The 25,145-nt window shown below is 38.9% G+C and overlaps 1 protein-coding gene across 1 annotated transcript; it reads right to left on the bottom strand.

The window, feature by feature from the left end:
- Positions 1–692: 692 nt before the first annotated feature.
- On the bottom strand, positions 693–15,813 carry LOC129747886 (transcription factor Atoh1). The gene is made up of 2 exons (XM_055742268.1): positions 15,181–15,813; positions 693–2,666 (listed from the first exon to the last, which is right to left on the bottom strand). Exons 1-2 carry the CDS (start codon positions 15,254–15,256, stop codon positions 1,642–1,644), a joined length of 1,101 nt encoding a protein of 366 aa, XP_055598243.1. The 5' UTR covers positions 15,257–15,813; the 3' UTR covers positions 693–1,641.
- Between the last annotated feature and the right edge of the window lie 9,332 nt (positions 15,814–25,145).

Here is a 25,145-nt window from a genome sequence, read left to right as displayed (position 1 = left end):
CTGACGCATAACCTCTGTCATCGAAGCTGCAGGAACATCTCCTTCCTCTTCAGGAAAATCTCCGACTTCGACCGGATTTCCGTTGCGACGACTCATTTTCTCCGTTGATATGTCTTCAGAATTTTAATATTCGTCGCCAAAAATGTTATGTTCGACTTCAGTTAGTAAAAGTAAAACCACGTGTTGGACAAATTAGAAAAAGCGTTTATTCTAAGTGAGGGCCAACTAACAAGTAAGTTTTTCATTCGTTTCCCCAAGCATCTCTACAGTCCAGGCTGACTAGATTTTATTCGCTGCCTCGGTAGCAGATATCAGATTCAAATTTTAGATTGAATCTTGATTATTTTTCAAATGTTTGAAAAATAACCATGCAGAATACAAATTTGACTTTTTTCTAATTTTATCGTTGATTACTGGAAAGATTTGACTTCAAAAATTTTTTATATGTGTGGTGCAGCGTTGCCAAATAGCAAAACCGCTCAAATCAATTTTCGTTTTATGTTTTGGTCGTCAGGTAGAATTTTATTTTATTCGCAGAATCCCAACAATTTGTCGATAATTCGTAGAAAATGTTGAAAATCCGTTGATTTCGAGCATCGATACCTAGTTCCATAGAAATAATTAAAACGGATGCCAAGGGAAGACATGTGATATTCACCTCAACTTAAAAGATGGTTTAGTTTAAAATTGATTCGAAAATACTTTCGCATTTATTTTCGGGCTCAAATATTTTCACCTTTTCTCAAGTTTTTTGCTTTTTCAATATAATATATATGGGTGTGGGATGATACCGAGGGGGCGGGGAAAAAACTGTTTTACAAAACAATCACAAATTTGATTTGCTTATAAATACATTCAGACACTTAACAACTAGACAATTAATTAATTGTGGTTGACACTAAAATAACTAACTAAAACGTTTCAGTAAATGAACCTAGCTACTACTAAAGACCAGTTGTTGTTTTATGCTTGTTGTGCTTTTGTGAAATTCAAAGATTTTCTTCTTGTTTTTGTATGTGCCTCGCGCTCATTGATGTCGTTGGTCCACATTTATTTATTTTTATTATGTATTATCACTCTCTTGAGCGCTAATTTGCGATAAAAACGAATTGAAACACGTGCGCGCTAGCAATTATTATGGCACCATGAAATTGGCTCTGTATATTTTTTTGGCAATTTTACTGTTTGATTTATTGTCTCGTTTTTTTTTTAATTTTATTTTCAAAACGATTTTGCTGCTAGTAACTCTATTGTAACAATCATTTTATGGCAACAAATCAGACCTTTTAGTTTCCTGCTAATATGTTTGTACTGTTGGCGTGTTTTTTGCTTCTAAGGTTCTATCCGAAGCACGAATTAAGTAGCGTAATAAATTAGATGACTCTGAAATCTGAGCTTCCTACTATCTTACATTTCTAGTTCAGATCTTGCTTGTTTTGTGTTTTGTTTAAGTTTTATTTCCAACGTAAAAATGGAGGAAACACGTGCTAACACCTATTAAGATGTGCGGCAATCGAAAGGAAATCATAAACAAACCTGCGGAAGTTGCTCAAATTCGATTTGGCATCTTTCGCGGTTCCGGTGCGCTAAGCGTTTGATGCTCCTGACCCGTCACGAGACGACGGACGGCTAACTGACTCCTCACTCGTCTTTCTTCTTCTTGATTTTGCCCTCGGTTTGGATGGTTCGGGTGACCATTTCGACGCATTCGTCCACCGAGGGTTCCGAGGCGTCTACGCTGAAGTCTTCGCCAGCCATCCGGCTCAGCATCAGTATGTAGGAACATGCGATCCGCAGAATCGACAACTTGGAAAGTTTCTGCGCATTGGAGTAGGCGGGGACGGCTTGCCGAAGTTTTTCGTAGGCTGCTGAGATCGTGTGCACTCGTGAGCGCTCCCGAGCGTTGGCTTCGATTCGTCGCTCGCGGGTCATGTTTTTGTAGTTGCGGGGTTGTGACGATTTGGGGGTGCCCGATGAGCATTCACTTGGGGGTACCGGATGCGGCGGGATGAAGAGCGCTTCGCTGGGGCTGCGCTGGTGAAGGTCGAGCGGTGAGAAGTCGGGAGATTTTTCGGGCGTTCGAGGAGTTTTGGAGGATTTTGGTTTTTTCGATACCAGCGCAAGGGGTTGCTGCTGGAAGGAGGAACTGATTGAAGCGGGATTGAATGATGGTGGAGGGGATTGCTGCTGCAGTTCATCCAGGGGCTTTATGCTGATGGCTCGGTGAAGGGTAGTTACTCCTGGATGCCGTATTGGCAGCTCGGCAGGATTGGTGAAGTGTGCGGGAATTGGATGGCTAGATGGCTGTAGATCATCACTTGGAGCCCAAGGTCGGAAGGGATTGCTTCCATGATTGTGGTACTCTAGCATCTCCTTTTCAAGCCGCGTTTGCTGTTCATAGCGGATGCGCTTTTTGATTGGTCCCAGGAGCTCCGCATCCGAAACTACCCGCAAGGGTTCGGTACTTTTGCGTTTGTTTTTCGTGGGAATGGTAGTTTGCGGTAATTTTACTTCGACCGAATCCACCGAGCTGTTTTCCGGTGAAATTAATCCGTCCCGGGAGCTGTGATCGAAGCTCTTGAGATCATCTTCGTGCTCGGAACTGCCCGAATTGAAACCGGAATCACGTTCCAACGAGGCAGCGGCAGCAGCGGACATCGCAGCACCTGGAATTCGAGAGAAGAAAAACAAAAATTATACGTTAGAATTTTTTTGTTACAAGGTCGTGTATAAAAAGTCGAACACTTCCAGATGGAGGCCCCATAAAAAAGCTACAAAGTAAAACGGAACAGCAAAAAACCGGCTGACAGGTGCTGCCAGATGTAAATATTACCCTCTAGAGAGGCAACGAGATAGAGAGTGAAAACATCGTTGCCGGGACGACGCAGGGGGAAAGTCGTAACAAGTATTGAGCAGGCCGCAACCGAGCTGAGGCAGGAGAATCAGAACCTAATGGTTGGTTGAACACGTACCAGAAGACAAGAGGAGACCGAACGCAGCAAGGGATATAATTTACGAGTTTAACGAGTGTCCGTGAGTGTGTGGGTCTTTCCGTGGATGAGTGCTTCTGGCTTCTCCGACTGACTGACCTACCGGAAATTACGATTTAATATTATTTACATATTTGCGCCATCACACTTGTCTCTCTGGGGTTTAGGTTGGGTATAGAACACCCGGGTGTTGCAGATGGAGGAAGTAAAGCGAGCCATCTGTAGAGGAATTTCCCGGTAATTAGTGGTGCCAAGATTCCTCTTCCCCTTCCTGGGCCTCTACACTTCCCCGAGACAAGCCCGCGATTGTCATAAGCTAATTTTATACTTGTTTACATTCGCTGTGCTTTCTTGAAGACGAAAAGACGTTGCCGGATAGCGCAGTTTTAGGAAGTTTTTTTTCCATGAATCGAGACCAACCGCTCTACAAAGGCAAATTTATGCAAATTAGCGCAAGCTTGCGGTAGAGGGAAGAGATTTTCGTTAGAACGATTGTATTCCATTCAAACATTCTGAGCCCCGACGAATGGCAGGCGTCTTCAGGTTATGGTTTCCAGTTTTGTGGAATGCAGTCGTCGCGGTAGGAAATTTGATGACTGCCGCCGCCAAGCGCCACCCACGTTTGTTTCAAAATGTTAATGAACTTTGACGCATCTCCGCAAATTCGACCGTTTTGCGGATGGGATCGCACACTTGTAACATTCTCTAGTTGAATGATCAATTACAAACAACAGAACCGACACATCTCCCCCCATCTTCGACGGGTTTTATAGCTGTTGCTGCTGCGCTGTGATTGACGCGCTTCTGTTTAACACATGTTATGGCATGTTCAAACTGGTGCGCTGTAACGCGTCAGCAGCAAAACTGTCGCATTTGTAGTAGGCCGGCGTTTACCATTGCCTAAGGATGATGATGCAACGTCCATGATGGATAACTGGGTTGGGTTACGATAATTTCTACCTGGATCGCCTCTAGGCATTCAGCCTCCTTCGATTCATTAGATGAGGTTAATGGCTTAGGCACAGTCACATTTGTTACGGAATTGTTTGGTTGTAAATACTCTTGCTACCAGAAAACTCTATGGAATATAGTCAAATTTACTGATCCTTAACCCAAACTCTATCAATTATGTCGTAAGCTTAAATAAAAAGACCAAAAGATTTCAATCAAACATCTTCTCAAAACATTGGCATACGCTCCACCGCTTGGTCGGCTTTCCTTCCGGGTTCTCACTCCTGCAGCGGCGTTGGAGGTGGGCTTTCTTATTTGTTATTGTTTCTCAGCCGAATGGTGGCGCCAGATTGTGCTAAAACTGTCTCGCCAAGACATTCTTTCTTCGTTGGCTTGCTGAGCTGCTGTGCAGGGTTTCAGAGCAAAGCATGGCCAATGTTGAGCATTGTTGTATAAATAATCATAGCCTCAACCATTGCCGGCCGAGAATTCGAAAGTGTAGCATGGAGTAAAATAGTTGTTGCTATTTTGCGATGTAATTTTGAAGTTTTTTGGATATTTATTTTGGAAACTTCTTCAATAATCTTTTTGAAACACAAAAAAAAATCTGTAATCTAGGTTATTTTTAACTTGAAATTGATACCTCCGAAAAAAAAACAACCTAAATATTTAAACATAACAACTTAAAGTTTACTAAACGAATTAAAAATCAAATGGTACCTTCACAAATTAAGAAATTAAACGCTGATTAAATTGTACCAAGCAAGTGGCAAAAATCTGCGAGCAACAGCCATAAAAAACAATTGTAAAGGTTTGCTCGAACGCCCCATCGAGAACCCGTCACGAATCTTCCTTTCGTGTATGTCGGACAACGTTGGTGTGACGCTCTGTTATCAACTCATCTCACGAAAAAAGTTTTTTTTTGTCCGGTTGCTTTTGATTTCATTCTCACAAACTTTTCAATTTGGGCCCTGCTGCGTAACAACCGCGATTCTTCTTCTTGGGCAAGGGGGGAAGTTTATGTTAATTTTTTTTATTCTCGGAGGAGGAGGGGGGAGACTTCAACCAAGAAAAGGGTCAAAAAGGCGTGCGGATGCAATCTTGTCGCGACATCCCTTTGTTAGTGCGACGCGGCGCGGCGAACTGTGCAATTTTCGCTTGTAAGGAGGCCAGAATACCCGAAAAATGGGAGATTTCGTGGAATCAGACAGAGTCCTACCAAGGTTCGGTTTCGTTTTTTCTGCCCTCTTCTCGATGTTGCTCGTGGTGCGGTTCCAGGTCTTTTGATAAGACAGACAGGCCAAAAGGGACCTTTTGCGAATGTGTCTGTTGTTATACTTCGGGTGCGAGCAAAGGTTGTTAAGTGACTCACGCGAAAACCTGGCTCGGTACGGTTGATTTTTTTTCTTGTGTTGTCGGGGTCCGGTTATCGAAACTGGTCCTTTTTCTCACATTTTTCGATTTTCGAGACCTTCGAAAATTAATAACGAGACGCTCTCGGTCGTTTCGTTGTGGTTTTCCTTTTTACGGATTCAATCTGACCATTTGGCGAAACGAGACATAGCGGAGGGTATGACCTGATCTGGGACGAGGAGTGGTGTTTCCACAGGGAATTGTTGCGACGGCCAGGCTCTCTCGCTTGTCTTGTGGGATTTGGTGCGCGAAAGGATGGTAAAGATGCAAGATAAACCTTTTCGCAGCACATTCTTTCGATGTGCTGCACGGTCGTTCGGTCGGGGCTAACAGATGGAGGTCGCATTAACTCGACAGGCGAAAGCAATCGTTTGCAACGAACGAGTGTCTTCTGGCGAGCGAACGAGCTACGAGAGAGAGGGGGAGTTGCCGGCAAAGAGTGAGCAGCATGTGCGCCGCCAAACTCTCCCTTCGTTATGCTATATGGGATATAATCGGACAGATGGCGCCAAACCCACACACATCTTGTGTATTAATCCATTCCGTCCTCCTTCCTAGTACAGCCAGAGCTTGCCGTGTCGTCGTTTGGTCCTTCCAGCTGGATTCTCTTTACTTTCAAACTAAAAATTCCAGTGCCCTTCACTGGATTCAGTCCACGAGACCGGCGACGCGACGGACGTTCTAGCAGGAAGCGGATTAAGCAAATACAAATAAATCCCCATTCTAAACAAATTGTGCATTTATTTTGCTTTCCACAAATTTTCCATTTTCCTTTTGATCCGAATCCAAACACTGACCGAGTATGTTTGTTTGCACACGCGAATTGGTTTGGTTTGGCATTCAGAGCCCCAATAATGCGCATACTTGTTGCGTGTGTGATCGCCGACAGTAACAACATGGAAACCCTCACATCTCCCTCCCCACCAAGTATCCACGCGACAGGAGAGATGGCGCCAGAGTAGCGCGTCTTCCTAACGAGATTTTTGACATGCCAATGCCATTTTTCGACACCTTCAAACCAAGCCATCGCGAGCGCAAAGCTTACGAGCGAATACAATTTGCATAGGTAATAAATGAAATACGTTGAGAATAAATTAGCCATCGTCGGTCCCTTCCTGACCCCTGATTTGACGAGAGCTCGCGGCCCTTTCCATCCAGAAGCCTGTCGGTTGGATTTACCCATTTGTGGTGCAGCAGTTGTTTACTGATGCAATGCCAGTTCATAATTGCTCAGTCCTTTGGACGTGAACTGTCACGTAACGCCACACCGTCACCACCACAAAAAAAAAACAAAGGCAAATCGTCAAACCTGGTGCGGTGCGTTATCGATTGATCAGGAAGTCCACACATCTCCCCCTCTCCCTTTAGGGTTTATTCGTGAGTGTGTATATCGAACTTGACATCTGATTTATGGTAATCCTATTCATATTTCAACGCTGCGGCTCAACTGCAACGAACCACTGCAACGCCGAGGCGACTTTAAGGTTCGCTCTCCCCGGTGGGGACAGTTCATTAATAATTAAAGTTGTCATTCGTCCCACGCGACCCACCACTGACTGCCTGTCGTCTTGTTCCTCAACAGTAATCACAGCCGCGAATTCGAGTCGAGGTACATCACCGAAATGGTTAATTAAGTGCATTCGGGCGAGCGCGCGCCATCTCTCCTTACACTCGCGAATCTCGCGGGGTAGGTTGGTATTCGAAAACCATCTGGAAAATATGGCGTGCTAATATAACCTACTCAGAAGTAGAAACGTTCTGCAGTATCGATTTCCCAGAGCTGCAGCTGTTGTTGTTGTAACACCGCGGCTAATCGCAGCAGGCTCATGTAAACAGCAAACATTTCAGTTCTGTGCTTCTGTTTGAGCAATGATTAACTATAGTGGCATGTACTTGTCAGCAAATGCTTTGCTTTGCCTACTCTAAAACTAGAAGCTAGAGCTAGCTAGAGGAGCAGCCGGTGACGGTGATGATGATGATGCTGCGTGGGCCTTCCTGCCTAAACGAGCAAGAGACGCGCCAAGTGTCGTTCAATTACGCCCCTCTTTAGTCATGGTCTTTCTCGAGAGTGGTGTGCCATGTGCACCAAATCGTTCGTTGTGATGGCTTTTGGTTTGCGCTAAGGGAAAAATTTGTGTGTGTGTCCCTTTACAACATCCCACGCGGAGATGTTTTTTTTTTCTGATTCCTGCGGCCAAGCGAGATGTGAGGAAGAATATGTCGCCGTTGGAATGCTTCGAGGGGACAACAGCAGACGTCGACGACGACGACGACGACGGCAAACTGTCGAATTATTTATGCCATTTTAAGCATTTTGTTGTAAGGAAAACGTGTCCGCATCGTAACAGATTTGCAACTGTTGTCTACGACAGACAAAATACGGAACAGGAGTTAATTTTTATCATGGATCTATTCTGTACAAATAAGAATCTGTAGCTTAAATTTTTAGATAAATTATACTTTTTTCACAGCTTTATACAAAAACACACAAGGATGACAGTTCAAATTATTCTTTAACTACTGATATAAAAAAACACGTTTCAATTTGAAGTAGGCATTGATTTTTCTTGTGAAAATCTGTTTTCTGATTATTTACAGCATACTAAGGTTTTTTTACCCGGTGGATACGTACGATGCGTGCCATGTGAAGAAAATCAACAAAATAATGCAATGAGACCTTAGACGTGAGATATGAGACCTGAGATTTGAGATGTCAGCATTGAGACCTAGACCCGAGGTATGAGACCTGAGATCTGAGTCCTTAGAAATGACGCTTGAGACGTGAGACGAGACCTGACTCATGAACCTGAGATTGGAGAAATGAGAAATGACCGTGTCTTATGTTTCAGGTCCCAAGTCTTAGATCGCAGAGCTAACTCTACCTCAACTTCAAAAATTTAAAAGAGTTTTCCCATTAAAAGGACCCAAATTTCCGCTTGGAAACAATGGAAAACCGTGTAAAAATGACTTCAGTGTACTTATTTTAAACTTTAAAAAATGATGGGGAATTAGAAAATATCCATTTGCCCCACTTCATGTTTTCCTTTATTTTCAAGAATTGATCACAAAATAAAGGATCCCAATCTTATCTGCAAACCTGATAAAATAAAACAGGAAATCTCACTTAATCAACTTGATACCAAAATTAAGCTGAGCACAGAAAATAAATCTGTGATAACATACAAAAAATTGCCTAATTTTCTCAAAGGCAGTTTTTGCTGAAATCTATATTATTTTCAAAGAATTTCGGTCACATAAAAAATTTGAACGCATCGAAAAAAAGTTCTAACGCATTGCCTTTTTTCTTCAAATTTCAAATATAAAAAAAAGAATTACCTCCTGGTATCGGTAAGGTCATAAATCATAGCGTCAAACTTTCTTCTCCTCCTCCACGTCGAATTGGAAACCAAGTGACGAAGATGGAAAATAGATCACTATGTGGCACTCGATCGAGTGCGTGTGTCCCCCGTGTGGTGGTCGCGTTGCGTCGCACAGTTTATCACTTGTTTATGTTTCATTTTTCTTTCTTTTGCTTGTGGTTCTTGTTTCCTTCCTGCGTTTCAAGTTAGTTTACGTTATCGATATGTATGTACAGTACCGTTCATAATTGTATAGAAATTGGAAGCAAGCGCACTGTCACTTCGACTTTGAACTTTCATAACTTTTTACTTTGAAGTTATTTTTTGATCCAATTTTTTGCGTTAGATAGATCAACTATCACATTATTATATCACAAAATATTAGCTTTCTGGAGTTTGTGTGGCCTAAGAAACAGTAATTCTACGTAAATCGGACTTTTTGGACTTTTCTCATTCAAACTGCAATATCTCTGAAACTAAGCTACATTTTTTATTGAAATTTTGCACAGTGATTGTTGAAATATAAAGCTAGCATGGCTGAAGTTTTCGAAAAGTTCTATCGATGAGATCAAAAGTTACGCGAGGTGCAATATTTCAGGCATGGATCAGAAATGCGATTTCTATAGAATTTTGGACGAATGTTTCCATAGGAAAATCATATTCTCTGTTTAACAACCAGTAATTCTAATTCAACCGGAAAATCACAACAATATCGTGAGATTCTGATTTCAAAACACAAATGGATCATTTATTTCATTTTTTCTTTTCTTCATTGCTTTTGCCAGACATTTTTTGTCTGATTGGTGGTGGAAAAGGTATTGTTCTCATGAATCGTCCAAAATTGTATAGAAATCGCATTTCAAGGTTCATGCCTGAAATATTGCACTTCGCGTAACTTTTGATCTCATCGATAGAACTTTTCGAAAACTTCAGACATGCTAGCTTTATATTTTAACAATCGCTGAGCAGAATTTCAATAAAAAAATGTAGCGTAGTTTCAGAGATATTGCAGATTGAATGAGAAAAGTCCAAAAAGTCCGATTTTCGAAGAATTACTGTTTCTTAGGCCACACAAACTCTAGAAAGCTCAAATTTTGTGATATAATAATGTGATAGTTGATCTATCTAACGCAAAAAATTTGATCAAAAAATATTATCAGAGTAAAAAGTTATGGAAGTTCAAAGTCGAAGTGACAGTGCGCGTGCTTCCAATTTCTATACAATTATGAACGGTACTGTATATGATTGTTAGCTGGAAACAAAACTTCTGGTTCTAGCCAAATCGGGTAATTGATACATCACTCCCGAGTTGCTGCCTGGCATTTGTGGAACAGACTAAACATTGAGTGAGCGCCCTTAAAAAGTCTTCTCCTTCAAGGAGAAGTGCAACGTTAGAAGTCCACCGAGACCCAGACTGGCAATCAGGCAAGCAGTCAAGCAGAGGTTTTCTGTTTGCACATCTGGTGATATTTGTTGTTTCGTTGCCTCTAACGAACGCCATGCCACAGTACTATGGTGTGTAGTGTAAAGGTTGTTTATCTACCCTCTTCGTCTTTGTCGCGGTCTTCGTCGTTGCTGCGATATGCAACCTAACACTAACCCGTTTAAAGCGAGGAATGGTTCAACAGAACAGTGTCACAGAACAGAGTTCTGGAAACAAACGGATGACTGATGGCTACCCCAGAAAGGAGAGTGAGTGAAGCTTCTACCCGACGCGTCCTCGTCGCAGCAATGTGGAATATGATTAATTTTCCCTTCAATTGGGAAGCCCGGACACAGAAGCGTCAGCCAAATAAATCAAACTTTTATCTAAATCTCTCCACATGGTCGTTCAGTAAGCAGAAACTACCGACCTCGACGACCGCCTGCTTTGCTCGAAAAGATGTGTGTGATTCCTTCTCTGCTCTTCCGAGAGCTTCCTTTGATTCGGCAGCCGGCCACGCAGTAGTGGTATGCTAATGCGATTTGTCATCGCGATTAACGTTCCATCTCCCATCGCTGCCTACTACAAAAGCAAAGAGGTCCCAAGGGGTCCTTCTCTAAATTTTTGTTTAGTAAAATAACAGCTTAAAATATTTGGCAAGCAAGATTAATATCATCGTCAAGCGTCTGCCATCCTATTAGCGTGGGTGGAGGAAAATGCCACAAATATGACGCCCCGTGAGACATCTCGCGCGCCGCGCCATTTGCCATCTGGGCGCGTCCGCGCTAATTTAGAGCGTAGCTCGCTGACATTTTGACACCGTCTTCGTATGTACGTTCGTACGTAGGTACCTAACTTCTACTTGCTCTCATGAATCAACCGAACGATGCCAAGTGATTGTTTACCCCCTCGAGGACCGTTCTCCTCATCGGGACCAGCTGGCGCGCGGGAAGACGCAAGCATCAGGCAGACCGATTTGTTTTGATAGCTCATTGCTTCGCTTGTTTGGCGCTCGAGAGTATTCATGACTGTTCTATGGCCAACAAACGAGCGAGGGGACACCCCAAGCCGAGATTAATAATTTATTCCCAATCTTTTTCGCGAAATTTTGTTCCACCTTTTGCTTGTCCCCTCCAACCACTTCCAACAACTTGGCGCTTGACGGAAGGTTTTAGCGTTCTTGATGTCGTTGTCGGCAGGCAGGCAAGCAGCATGTGAGTTTTATGTTTTCTGCTCCTCCCGACGTTTCTCCCGGATATTTTTTCGTCATTCCACCTCAACGGGACCAACAATTTTTTTATAACCAAATAAAAGAAGACACAGGTGCGTTTTAGTGAGCGATTTATCTTCTCGACATGTTAGACGAACGATTCTCTCTACCCGGGGTTGTGCTTTTTTTCTGGTCCGGTTCAGATTCTGGTACGGTGTGTCTTTTTCAGTTCTTCCGTTTTCGTTGACGCAATCCTGGCGCAACCGACAACATCCCTTCAAATCTCTCGCTTGAAGAAGGAGGAGAAAAAAAACCAAACATGGCCGCGGTGGTAGGACACACAGATGGGTTGTCGAGGGGTCGGGGGACGTGTAAAAATTCCCAAATGGTTTTCTGTGTGTCAGCTCGCCTAAATGGATTATTGAAACTTAGATCCCGACAGTGAAAAAAACAACCCATAAACGTGTTAGTAAGTGGAACCAGAACGTATGTATGTGGAGGGATTTTTTGCTCTCCAGTTCCAGTTTTCAAGTTAAATGATAGCTGCGCCAGATGGTTAATTCGCCGAGTTTAAACTTGTCCATTGTTGTAAACGAAATTATTACTTCACCCCTTTTTATCTTCTCGATAAGAGGATAGTCGGCAGCAGGTTGCAATTTTTCTGCATACAATGACAGCGAAAAATTAAAAAGATCAGTGTTGAGACTGTTCTTTTTTGGAGTGAAATTTATGAAAAAAATTATACGCTTATTCATTTTTTCTACTTCTATAGCGACCGTCAAAATCTATGGGGCTGAAACAGTAAGACGAACGAGGAGTTTCAAGGCTCTGGTCCTTACTGAAACTGAACTGAAAATTAACTTTTAGTACCATCGAAATAATAATTTATTAAAAATGGAGTTGGTTAAATTCTTATTGAACCAATGCCAGACCAGAGCCTTAAAACTTCTCTTTCGTTTTAAAGTTTCAGCCCCGTGAAATTATGCTTCCTTGATGAGAGCCACCAGATACAATCAACTAGGAAGTTTCAAGGGTGTAACTCGCCCAGTTTCGTTTTAATTTTCAAAAAACGACGTGAAACACATTATTTTTCATCTTCTAAGGCTAAATTAAGAAAAATCGACTCACCCAGTTTAGCTTAAATTATATGAAAATTTGCACAGACAAATACACACACTTTTTAGTAAATTCTCGTAAGCTTGTAAATCCTTACAATCAAAAATAAAAAAAAAATTTCAAAGGATGTAAAAGTCAGTATATCTTATCTTTTGAGCCTAAATTGAGCTAAATCGACCAGTCCTCTAAAACCGAATGAAAAAAAACCGCACAGACATACATTTTATTCGTATTTTTACCGTGTAAATAATTTAATATTTGGAAATTTTCAAGAACGGTCTCACACGATGTAGAGGAATGTATTTCCCTACTTTTGAGCCTGAATTGAGCAATGTTGCAAGCCCAGATCCGCTGATATCAGATAAAAAAATAAAGACAAACACACAAACATTTTCATATATTGTCTAGCATTGAGCCATTCTTAATTTTGAAAAAGAATTTTAAAAGCAGTCTAACATTTTTTTTATAAAAAGATACAAAATCTTTTCGGTATTTTAATCGGTAATCGAGAACAGAACACGATCATCTCTCAAGGAGCAGGAAGGATAGAAAAAAACTTTCATCTAAATCAATTCCAACGCATGTGTACAAGTTACTTTCGATCATCTGCCACAATCCGCTTTGCCCCCACACGTTCGGTAAACATCGGAAATAGTCATAAATCAGTTTGTTTCCTGCTTGAGAACCTGAACCATGGCCGTAAAACCAGACCTCATCAAAGTGCGTATATATACATGCACGCGCAGCAGCGAAGATCACAGGATCACACGACTAGCAAAAATCACCTCATCAACCAAAGAACCAGAGATTCAGAGCAAAACAAACACACTTGGCACGACTCGGCTCGCGAGTCGGGGCCAAAGTGCGATCCCATCCGGTAAGATCAACCCGAGTAAGGAAAGCAAAACAACTCATCAACAAACAGTCCGCCGTACGGTCATAAAGCGCAATTTTATCTCGGTTAAGAAGAACAACAACAACAACAGCGAAGTCGAAGTCCACACCGTGCGAAAAGCCGACCTCCCCCGATGAAGTTCCGAGTATGATGTCTAAGACTGAGAAGAGAGCTGCAACACTTCTAGAACCAGGTATCCAGGCCATAGAATGAAAACGAAAACAAGCGCTTCGGTTTTATGTGTGTTTCTATAAAATCAGGGGGACCATATAATTATACCATCTTTCACGACGAGAGATTCAGCACAAAAAGAAACTGCGCCTTCCCAAAAGACTGATCCATCCAGCCGAACCAGCCAACCTATCCGTTCCGGGAAAACGGAAAGATGAATCGAATCAAACAGGGGCGTGAGGTTTTGGCAATTTCACATACAAAAAGGGAAGCGGTGGCGCACCCGCGAGACAGGCAAGAAGGAATCATTCTTCCAAGAATCTCCAGGAGACTGGCTGCAACAAAACCTCAAGAAAAACCCCATATTTGCGCCAACGGACGGAGCCGCCGAGTGGAGCCGTTGCATCCGGTCCGGGTCGTCCAGGCACATTTTTAGCTCGTCAAAATTTTAATGTCATCGGAGCTAGAGGCACTCATAGCATTCAGAGCGCGATGCGATGATTCGTCCCGCGCCCATCAACGACTTCGGCGCGGCAGCCGGCGGAGAGAATTTCTCGCGGATCGTAAACACGGATTGTGCTGAACTGGAATAGCTGTTGCCGGCATCATTCCGTGGACCGAGAGAAAGGGTTAAACGGGCAGCAAGCAGCGAGACGAAGCAAAATGATTCTAATTTAATGAGTAAACAGCGTGTCGGCCAAGAGCCGAACATCTGTCTAAACATGCTGCCTGCCTTCTTCCTTTAGACGATTTGGTTTGAGGATGAGTGGTGGCGTTGATGTTTTTTGGAAGCTTAGAGACGTTGCAGCCGGACTGCGGTTGGCACTAATTACGATTGGGCAAGCAATCCAGAGTCGTTTCAACGAACACTGAACTGCATCCTTTACGGCCGAGAATGCAACTAATTAGATCGGGGCGGGACATGATTTTCTATCCCGAGGGGACCAATCAAAATCAAACGGCGAAGAGGAAATGTATCTCAAGTCGCGAACTTCCGTGATCCTTTCGGGCCCATTAATCATCCAGAAACCAATCACCACACCTATGCAGGAGCTGTCAATAGCTACATCCTCAATCGCGTTCGAGCTTCCAAGTTGACTACCGGCAATTTTATTGGGTGATTTATTCAGTTTTTATGTGCCAGGGGCTCGACGAACGTTTGTCGGTGCTCCGAGCACTGAGCTGTTACGGCCAATTAAATTCAAGCAAAGGCGCCACAAATAAATGACATAATTACAGTCACGCGGTCAGCCGCCGTTTTTACGGGAGCATACGCGCACATGTTGCAGCAATGCAATTAAACCACAGCACGAACTAGAGAGAGAGTGTGTACCCAGAGGAGGTTGAACTTGTGCGGATGCTGTGTATGTTGAGAACATTACCAAGCAAAACCCCAGACGACATCTGCATCTAACTATGTGCGATCCGACAAATCCGACAGCGGCGGCCCATCAATTAGTCACGATGTTGGTCAGGGCACTAGAAAGTATCGCCAAGCTACTGCCGTCTTCTTGTTGCAAGATTTACGATCCCCCCATGACGCATTTCAATTATGCAATTATCTAGACGACGACGATTAGCACAAAACCTACACGCAACGAGCCCGACTCTGAGAAATTCATGAGATATGCAAATAAATGCAAGATATTTACCTTTCATCAGAATCGCCGACAGCTCCACCGCACTCAGCTTCGGGTACATCTTCGCCAGTGCATTCATTGCTTCCATTTGATTTGTTTGATTTATCTTTCCACGGCTTGCCACGATCCAATGTTATTCGCTCCTTCAAAACACCGGGACACCAATTATCAACAGATTGCTTCGATCTCCAATTTATCACAACTTCCAACCGTACGTCATTCCACCTTCAACAAACTTCAACCCAACTCGTCACAGTTAACCTGTTTCTATTATTTTCTTCCCCGAGATCACACTTAGGCAACTTCTTCCTGCTGCTTCAATCACAGGTATTTTTGACCGGAAGTCACAATCCTTCACACAGGCAATCCAATCCAGGACGTTGTCGCCACACAGACACAATTCAATAAAATCCCAGCAACTCAACAAAACAATCCACAATTCCACACTGGACCCTCGGACTTGTATCCTTTCTTTTGGTAAAACTTCCTTGTAAGAACGATGGCACTCCTCCCACCGCTATAAGAAGTCCAACAGCAATAACGTCCAAAAACAGATTCAAAGAGTAGAACACACGACGACGACACTTCCAACAAGTCAATTTTTAACGTCTCATCGCGTCCACGATCTGTCGTTGACTGATGAACAGCCGGTGCCGATTTGAACGAGAATGTTCTTCCTTCCTCTTTTGCATTCTGTCTTACTTCCAAAAAAAAAATCGAGCGAATCCGAATCCAAGCCGAACGGCACCCGAACGAAAGTGCTCGTCTTCCTCCTTCTTCGGTGTGTCTGTTCTTTTGAGAGAAATGGTCCACTTGCACCAAACCGGCACAGATGCACTTGTTTATGTTTGTCTGCCGTCTCACTTCAGCGACCGTCGTGGCAGGTGTACCGAAAGCGGCGCCAAAGGTGCATTGAAGTGAGAGAGCAAATTTTCGCCCGCCCGAACTGGTGCATCTCGGGCGAAACAATTTGTTTAGGCGAGAGAGACATGGACACGAATGGACTTCGGCTTTTTGAGAGGATAAAAAAAAGTGTTCGGAATTAGTCTTCGGTTAGACTTCGGTAAGATGTTTTGGTCGATGATGATGATGCTCTAGTGCAGCACGGAAAGTGCATGCGTTTGGGAGTCGAGGGTATAATGCAATCCGATTGTGATTGAACTTTCGCGTATGCATTTATGCTAGCTATGAGTAACGTAATTTCTACGACTTCTAATTGAACTCACAGCTTCCAGGAACGACAAAACAATACAATACTGTACAATGACCTAAACCATTATATAAGTGAACGAGGTAGTGAATAAATTATTACGGTGTTCTTCTGAAAAAAAAACTATTTTAATTATAGAACAAATGACTGAGAAAAACTGTCAAAATAAAGTAAAATAAAAGAAATTTTATGACAAAATAATATGAAATCAAAGGAAGAAAACGCAACGCAATACCAATGATTTGATATAAAATTTAAAAAATAATAAACAATATAAAAAATGAAATGATACTCAGTCAGTAACATTAAAACACAAATATACTCACTGAAACACTATGAAAACTTTAAAAGGAAACGTAATAATTTGAAAACAGGAGTGGATAAAAACAATAACATGATAATATGGTAATATGGTAAGTTAATATAATAATATTGTATTACGATAATATGAACATGTTAGCGTTTTTTTTAACCCAGTTGTGCACTAAGTACTGACATCGCGTTGACAGGATGAAAAAACGCTATATAATAATATGATGATATGATGATATGATAATATGATAATATGATAATATGATAATATGATAATATGATAATATGATAATATGATAATATGATAATTTGATAATATGATAATATGATAATATGATAATATGATAATATGATAATATGATAATATGATAATATGATAATATGATAATATGATAATATGATAATATGATAATATGATAATATGATAATATGATAATATTATAATATGATAATATGATAATATGATAATATGATAATATGATAATATGATAATATGATAATATGATAATATGATAATATGATAATATGATAATATGATAATATGATAATATGATAATATGATAATATGATAATATGATAATATGATAATATGATAATATGATAATATGATAATATGATAATATGATAATATGATAATATGATAATATGATAATATGATAATATGATAATATGATAATATGATAATATGATAATATGATAATATGATAATATTATAATATGATAAAATGATGATATGATAATATGATAATATGATAATATGGTAATATAATAATATTATAATATGATAATATGAGAAAATGATAATATGATGATATGATAGTATGATAATTTGATAATATGGTAGTATTATTATGTTATATTATTATATTATATTTATTCATCGAACATTTCTGTAAATCAATTAAAATATAGCAAGAAAAAACAACAACCAGATAGAGTGAAATAGGCCGGAGTAAGTTTTATAACCGTCATCCGTCCCTGAAATTCTTACCCGTTACAGTTCCTGGAGTGTCAATTTTACACATCTGACTAAAACCAATACATTTTCCAATCAATATTTACCAATTTCATAGTTTTAGGGTTTTAGAGTCCTCATAACGTAACTCAAATATGTTTCTTAAATAATATTCAGTTACAACATTTCAGTTTTCCGTTATTCAGAGTCTAAGATTGAAAAAAAAATACGCAAAAAACAGTGACACTAATTTGAGAATTCAAATACGGACTCCGTTCGTTTTTGGCAACATTCGATTTTTAGAACATCCAATTTTGGCATATGTGCCAAAATCAAACGGTTTTTAGGAACAATATTACCTTTTAATTTTCGTTATAACAGGACCAATTTAATTTAGACAAACACCATAAATACGTTTTTATGTTCTGAAATGGTGATAAAATGCAAAAATTATACAATTTTTTTTTATTTTATAAAGTACTAAAAAAAATGACAAAAAGATGAAATATTCAAAAAGTTAATAAACAAATAAAAAAAAAGACTGAAAATGACAAACAAACAACTAAAAGATGGTGAAGAATGACAAAAACAGCAAATATGACAAATTTTTTTTTTGTTTCGATTATAGTCGTTTTAACATCTTTATGTCATTCGCGACTTATATCAACGATGCAGTTGGCGGACAAGTCATTGAAAAACTTATCCGGTACAACTGTGTTCGATGTTTACTCTTGGGCTCGAACTCACGGACATCGGCTCAGGAAGCAACTGACTTGCCAACTAAGCTATATCACAAGCCCCCAGTGACAAATGAAAACAAACATTTTAATCACAAAGAGAAAAGTGCAAAATGCATCAAAAACATGATGAAAAAAAAATAAAAAACGACTACAAATGGTCGAAAATTGATTAAAAACAACGTTTTTGATTATAATAATAGTTATTTTGTAAAAATAACTGAACAAAAGTTGAGAAAAAAAAAACCGTTCGATTTTGGCAACATGCCCGTACATTTTGTGTTGCCAAAATCGAATGTTGCCAAAATTGAACGGTTCTGTACCTACTTTTGAGTTCTGATTAAAACCTTTATTAGACATTAAAAGCATTAGAACAATTTTATTTATCGAAAATTAACATCTCTAATTTTTGCACCTGCACATTTGAGCTCAAATTTGGAAAAAAAAACCATCATTTTAGGCTCTTGGATCCAAAGGGGTATAAGTGCATGAAAGTTTATTTCAAGAAAACACGCTTTAAAGTTGTTGTTTTTATAAATTTTACATGTTTTACATGAAAGCTGAAAATCTCTATAATAAAGACACGAATAAATTTTTTTTACATATTTCAAAAATTTGTATTTTGCTCTCGAACGTAAAAGTATGTAAATAAAATTCTGAAAATTTGAAAAAATCACCAAATACAGTTTGAAAATGAAAAACTGTTTCGCATCATTAACCCAAAATCGACCGTTTTGTCACTTATACATCTTTGGCTCTGAGGGTCTCATTTGATGTTTAAGAAATTTGATTAACCTTTTTGATGGTTTATTCAAAGGCAAAATCAAACATATCATTGTTAAAACACTTGTTTTACCTTTAGTGTTGTTCCACATTCATTTGTCAAAAACGAGATATACCTAAGAAATTCCTATAAAAAAGAAAAAAAAATATACCTAATAGAAAAATTTCCTGGCTACAAATTTGTCGCACTTTAACATCAAAAGGATACAAATTGAGATGAATGAGCAGTAAGTTTCAAAGTTACATTCAGAACCAAAGCCAAAATTTAACTTCAAGATTAGATTTCGTATTTTTCGTTTTATTAACAAATTCATTTTTTATAATTAATGGTCTTTTGCAGCTCTTTGAATAGATGCGATTCGATTTTATGACCATTGGCTTAGAACAGTAGACTGAGTCGATTTGGGATCATTTCTGAATTTCTCAAACCCTGGGGTCTAAAACGCTTCGTCTTGGTCCGAAACTTATCCATCATTTTTTGCAAAATTTTTAAGTCACGTTTACATGAGTAAATTTGAACTTTTAGGTTTGTATAGGAAAATTAAATATTTTGTACTGAAAAATCAACATCATTTTTGTTTCTTCTGTGGAACCGAGCCAGCTGACAGTTTTTGTGCCAATTTATAAAATTCTTAAAGGATATTTACCGCTGAATAACTTTGTCGAAGTCCGAAACTTCGTATCTTATTAGGCAAAAAAGTTATTAGCTGCTTAACATAGGTATGTCTTTTCGCATTGATAAACAATAAATTCAATTGACATCCCTGCAGGAGACCTAGCGAGGTATTGCATGGCTACTTTTCATGCAATACTTTGCGAGGCTCCAGCAGACATACCTCTGTTAAACAGTTAATAACTTTTTTACCTAAGTAGATACGAAGTTGCGGTCTTCTACAAAGTTGTTCAGATGAAAATTTTGTTAAAAAAAAAAAAAATAATTGCACAAAAAACCAAATAACTTCCGGTTAAAGTGTCAAAAAATTTCAAATACCGTAAACTGGGGGAGCTTTGATCACCGGGGTAACTTTGATCATCATGAATTTTTTGCAGATAATCATCATTGACCAAGGCGGCATCCATAAATTACGTAACGCAAAAAATGCACTTTTTTGACCCCCTCTCTCCCGTATGTCGCAAATCGTAACGCTTCGACATACCCCCCTATGAAAATTACGTAACGCTGACAATTACCCCCCCCCCCCATCTTCTCATGATTTTCGAAGATAAAAAAAAAAGTTCTTTAAAACGGAATTATTATCCATCCAAATCGCTTCTTAGTACTCATTGATGATAACTCTCTGATAAAATAAATTAATTGTCTTATTACGAGTTTCTCTGTGCTTGTTAACTAGTAATCTACCTTGTTTACTTTATTTTGTTCAAGCAGCATAACTTGTTATGCAAAATATACTCCACTTAGAAATATTCGTCAGAATAATCAAAACAGCTGATCGGAATGATCAAAATCAATTGAGAAAAAATAGTAAAATTTCTAAGATTGGATTGAGTTCTTGGGGTTAAATGTACCTTATATTCGGTTTTCCAACGATTATTTCACGGATATCCAATCCATTGGTTACAAACCAGTTTCAATCTTGTTAATGCTTACAAATTTTAAGCTGATTTTAGTTTGCTTATCATTTAGCAAAAATTTTATGATATCAAAAAACTGCGATTAAACTGAAATTTTTTAGGAAAAAATCGCTACGTAACGATGAGCATACCTCCCCCCTCCCCTATGTCACAATTCGTAACGCTAGAGCTTACTCCCTCCCCCCCCCCCCCTAGGAGCGTTACGTAATTTATGGATGCCCCCTAAGCAAAAAGGTAAAATATCTGAAAACTTTTTACTTTTTCTGATGTTATGTAAGGTGTAGAATTGATTATCGATCATCTGAACTTCTTCTTTTTTTTATTTCGAATAGCAGAGCTCTTTAAATTTGGGAATTTTTCAATCAACAGATATAATATTTTTGTAAACATTAAATTTCACTATTTTAAAGTTTAAAGATTGCGTAGAATTCTTAGAGATCAACAAATGCAATGTGTATCAAGTTAACTTCTGTGTTACATTGTGATGCAGTCGGGTGGCCAAATATTTCTCCTGAATTAAGCTTTTAGAAAACCAACATTTAAACGTTATAGGCAGTGATGGTAAATTTCGCCCGTCACGCTTGACCCGACTAGTTTTGTTTCATCAAACGACTGGCACTGTTCTCAAGTGACGGAGCCTCACTACTCGCATGACGGATAAAGCACGACAACAATCAACATTTCTCCATCAACGACTGGCGAAGCTACTACCAGATCCCTGCAACGTTACACGATTTGTACATGTATGGTGTGACCAACATCTTTTAAACAAGTCTTGGTGAATCTCGTTTTTAAGCTTTTTTTCCTCAGATTTAAGATTTTTTTGCCTTGAGAGCATAGGAGATGAAAGCTCAATTCTGAAGAAAAAAGCTTAAATCTGACAAAAAAGGGGAAATCTGAGGGGAAATCTGAGAGATGTGCTCCACACGGTTTGAATAACATTGCCGGGAAGTGGCTACTACTGGGTTGCCAACTATTTTTCAGAAAAGTCTGGAAGATTTTGAAAAAATGTCTGGAATTGTCTGGAAATGTCTGGACACCAAAGTTTTGAAGGTGGCTCCCTTTTTTTTCGGTCCCAATAAGGGGCCGTTCACATACCACGTGGACAACGTAGGAGGGGGGGGGAGGGGGTATGGAAATGTCCACGCTTGTCTACGGAGAGGGGGGTAGAGGTTTGGGTCATGTCCACGTGGACATACTTACTTTCAAAATATTTTCAAAAGGTAAATAAATATTAAGAAGTTTAAATCAAAATCTTTAAATAGTATACCTTTCCAGTTTAAGTTTAAAAAGTAAGCAGCTACTTGAAAGCAAGTGATAAATATGGTAATAACGAAATTTAAAAATTTTAATTTTTAAAGGAAATTCTTATTCGGTTTTTCAAAATCAACCATCATTTGAATAAAAAAAGGCAAAAAGTGGTGTTTTCTAACTTTTAATCATAGGTATTTAAAATAAAAACTTTTTCAAATCTGTCCACGTGGACATCCGGGGAGGGGGGTAGGGGTTGGCCAAATGTCCACGCTTGTCCACGGAGGGGGAGGAGGGGTCAAAAATCTCATTTTTCCGTCCACGTGGTCCACGGCCCCCAAGATCAATTTTGCAAGTTGCAATACACGCAGCGGAATGATTTTTGATTTCAAAGAAAAGTGCCGAATTTTTTCCTTTGATTTTGGTTTAAACAGATATTGCTTTGGTTAAAAGGTATTTTCCTTGGTTTTAAAGAATCTTTCTTTTCAATCAAAATCATGATGCTTTGAAACAAAAAACATCAAAAGAGCAATGTTGTTTTCGTTTGCTACAATGTTATTTAGATTTAGGTTTGGTTCATTGAACCATTTTCCTTTTGTTATAATTGTAAGAAATATTTTCTGTTGATCCGAAGTTCCTATTAGGAATTTTGAATAAGAAATACAAAGAAATTACATCATAAATTGGTTCACTATAATTGAATCATCCAGTCCTAATTTTGGCCTGAGGGCATTCTTCTTGGGTATCTCAATAGACTTCCGGAAGCAACTCCGGTTGCTAGCTTGATTGGTCATCCAACTGGTGAATGACGCTGAAAATTGGGTCAAAGATAATCAGGATTTGGGGTGGAACCTGTCGTGGTCCTGTAAAAATGCAAGATTTTATATGAAATCTTACATATTCACTTTTAGATTAACGGATTAACACACACATACCATTTTTCATCAAGAATTCTCCTAAATAGCTGTCTCTTATTCGAATTATTCGCATTCGATTTTTGCTCAATCCAAAATATCTTCTAAGGTTGAAGTTTCAATTTTAAGCAATTATTCCTTTCTGTTGAAAACATTTTTTTTCTGGTTGAAAGAAAACTCAACTCAATAAAAAGTGCAAGTGGACAAATATCTTTTGAATCCAAGAATTTGTTCAAAATCAAAGTCCAAAATTATTCAGTTCAAAAAATTAATTCTTTCTTTCCAAAATTATTCTTTCGAATCATAACAATAATTAATTTATTGATTCAAAGAAAACAGGAATTTGATTCAAAAAACTGAATATTTTGAATCAAAGTCAGTTTTGATTTGTTTCAAAATCCAAGTTTTCTCTGCGTTTCGTATTTTTCTGTCACTATACCAGTCACGTGCTCTGACTGACTCTCGATTGAATATTCATCTTCAAAGCATTTGCCATTATTAATAAGTTTCGAACACTTTTGAATTTATAATTCATAAAATCTATCATTTCCAGTCATATTACACCATGGCCAATTTGAATTTTCATAGTTTCTTATAATTATTAATGTCCAAACCCAAAAGTCTGGAATTGTCTGGAAGAAATGTCAAAAGTCTGGAAGTCTGGAAACCTAAAAAAATGTCTGGCAAAAGTCCAAAAAGTCTGGAAGATCCAGACAAAATCTGGAAGGTTGACATCCCTGGCTACTACACAAAGACAAAATTTCTCCCGAGAGTGACTGGCAAATCTCTTCACACTTCGATCGGCTGCTGACGGCAGGTACAACTAATTGAACGACTTGCTGGCAGAGAGCAACAATAGCAATAAAAAACCGAAAACGGGCTTTCTGGCAGAAGCAACAATAATAATAAATTCTTTTCTTTTTCGTCTTCGGTCGTCTTCGGCTTGCTGGCAGGAGCAACAATAATAATAAATGCGTTTCTTTTTCGTCATCGGTCGTTTGAATGCGATTGCTTGACTAGGTCATTCTTTTAGCTTCAAGCGAAGTGACTGGTCGATAAGGAACAGTCAATTGAGTTTGACGGACCAAGAGGCTTTACAGTCACAGCTTCACGCCTCATGACGATGACTTTTGCCAAGCCTGGTTATAGGTTAGTATTCAAGAAAAACCTAACGAAACTACTGTTTTTCACGCAATCTCTGAGTAACATGTCTAGATATTTGGCATGCGACCTTCTAGTCATCCAATGATCAATTTCATTCTGGAACACGCAAAATTTCTTATATTTTATTTTTTAGTATATTTAATTCCCTCAACGGTACTTGCGGTTTTTGGACAATACTAAAAATAGTCAACGTTGTTGTCTTAGCAAAATAATCCAAACTTATTCAAAGAATTCTTTTATTAGGAATCTTATCAAAAACGTTAGATTAAATTAAAAAAATCCATAATATTTTTAAAATTTTGTCGATCAAAAGTCCAAAAATTGGCAGTTATAAAGACTCACAAAACACAAAAAAATCAGAAAATTGAAAACAAATGTTTCGCTTTCAATTTTTTAAAAGAGACTTAAAACTGATATACTGTAGCCGCATTTGGTTTTACAAAAAAAAACACAGCTATTTGCTTGAACAGTACGTGAAACTGCGGAAATTTGCAGCAATAAATCTTACTTTGTTTTCAAACACCTATCTCTTATCACTTCTTTTACACCTTGTAGCTTTCATTACAATGATTCTTCTCCGTTTGGAAATATTTGATGAAAATTTATCATCAGTGACACTGAGATATAAATAAAATTTATGGTTCATAAATAATTTTTTCATAAAATTTCATTAACAATATTATAGCAACTTACATTATTTTTGTATTTGTTTCTTATCTACATTAAACTAAAGCTATTATCATTTAGTATCCGGGCACTTCATTTCGGTGATGCTACGTTACTAGAACTCGGATGTACAGCGGATTGGCGTTGTGTTGGTTTTGAAAAAGACTATCATGTCTATTTTTTTTTTAAGATTTTTTATTACGTGTGTTTGAGATATTTAGCACAATCGCCTCGGAAATTCTTCACTGTCGTTTTGAAAACTCATAAACTGATGATTTTTTTGGCCCAAATGGTTAAGAAGTATAAGGAGCCACTCTAGGATGCTCACGAAGTTCAAACCACGCATTGCAGTGGAATCCTCGATCTCAACTATGGTAAAAAGCCTATGGTTA

This window comes from Uranotaenia lowii, chromosome 2 (genome assembly GCF_029784155.1).
Source record: "Uranotaenia lowii strain MFRU-FL chromosome 2, ASM2978415v1, whole genome shotgun sequence".
NCBI lineage: Eukaryota > Metazoa > Arthropoda > Insecta > Diptera > Culicidae > Uranotaenia > Uranotaenia lowii.
This window is presented reverse-complemented; position numbering and strand designations above follow the sequence as displayed.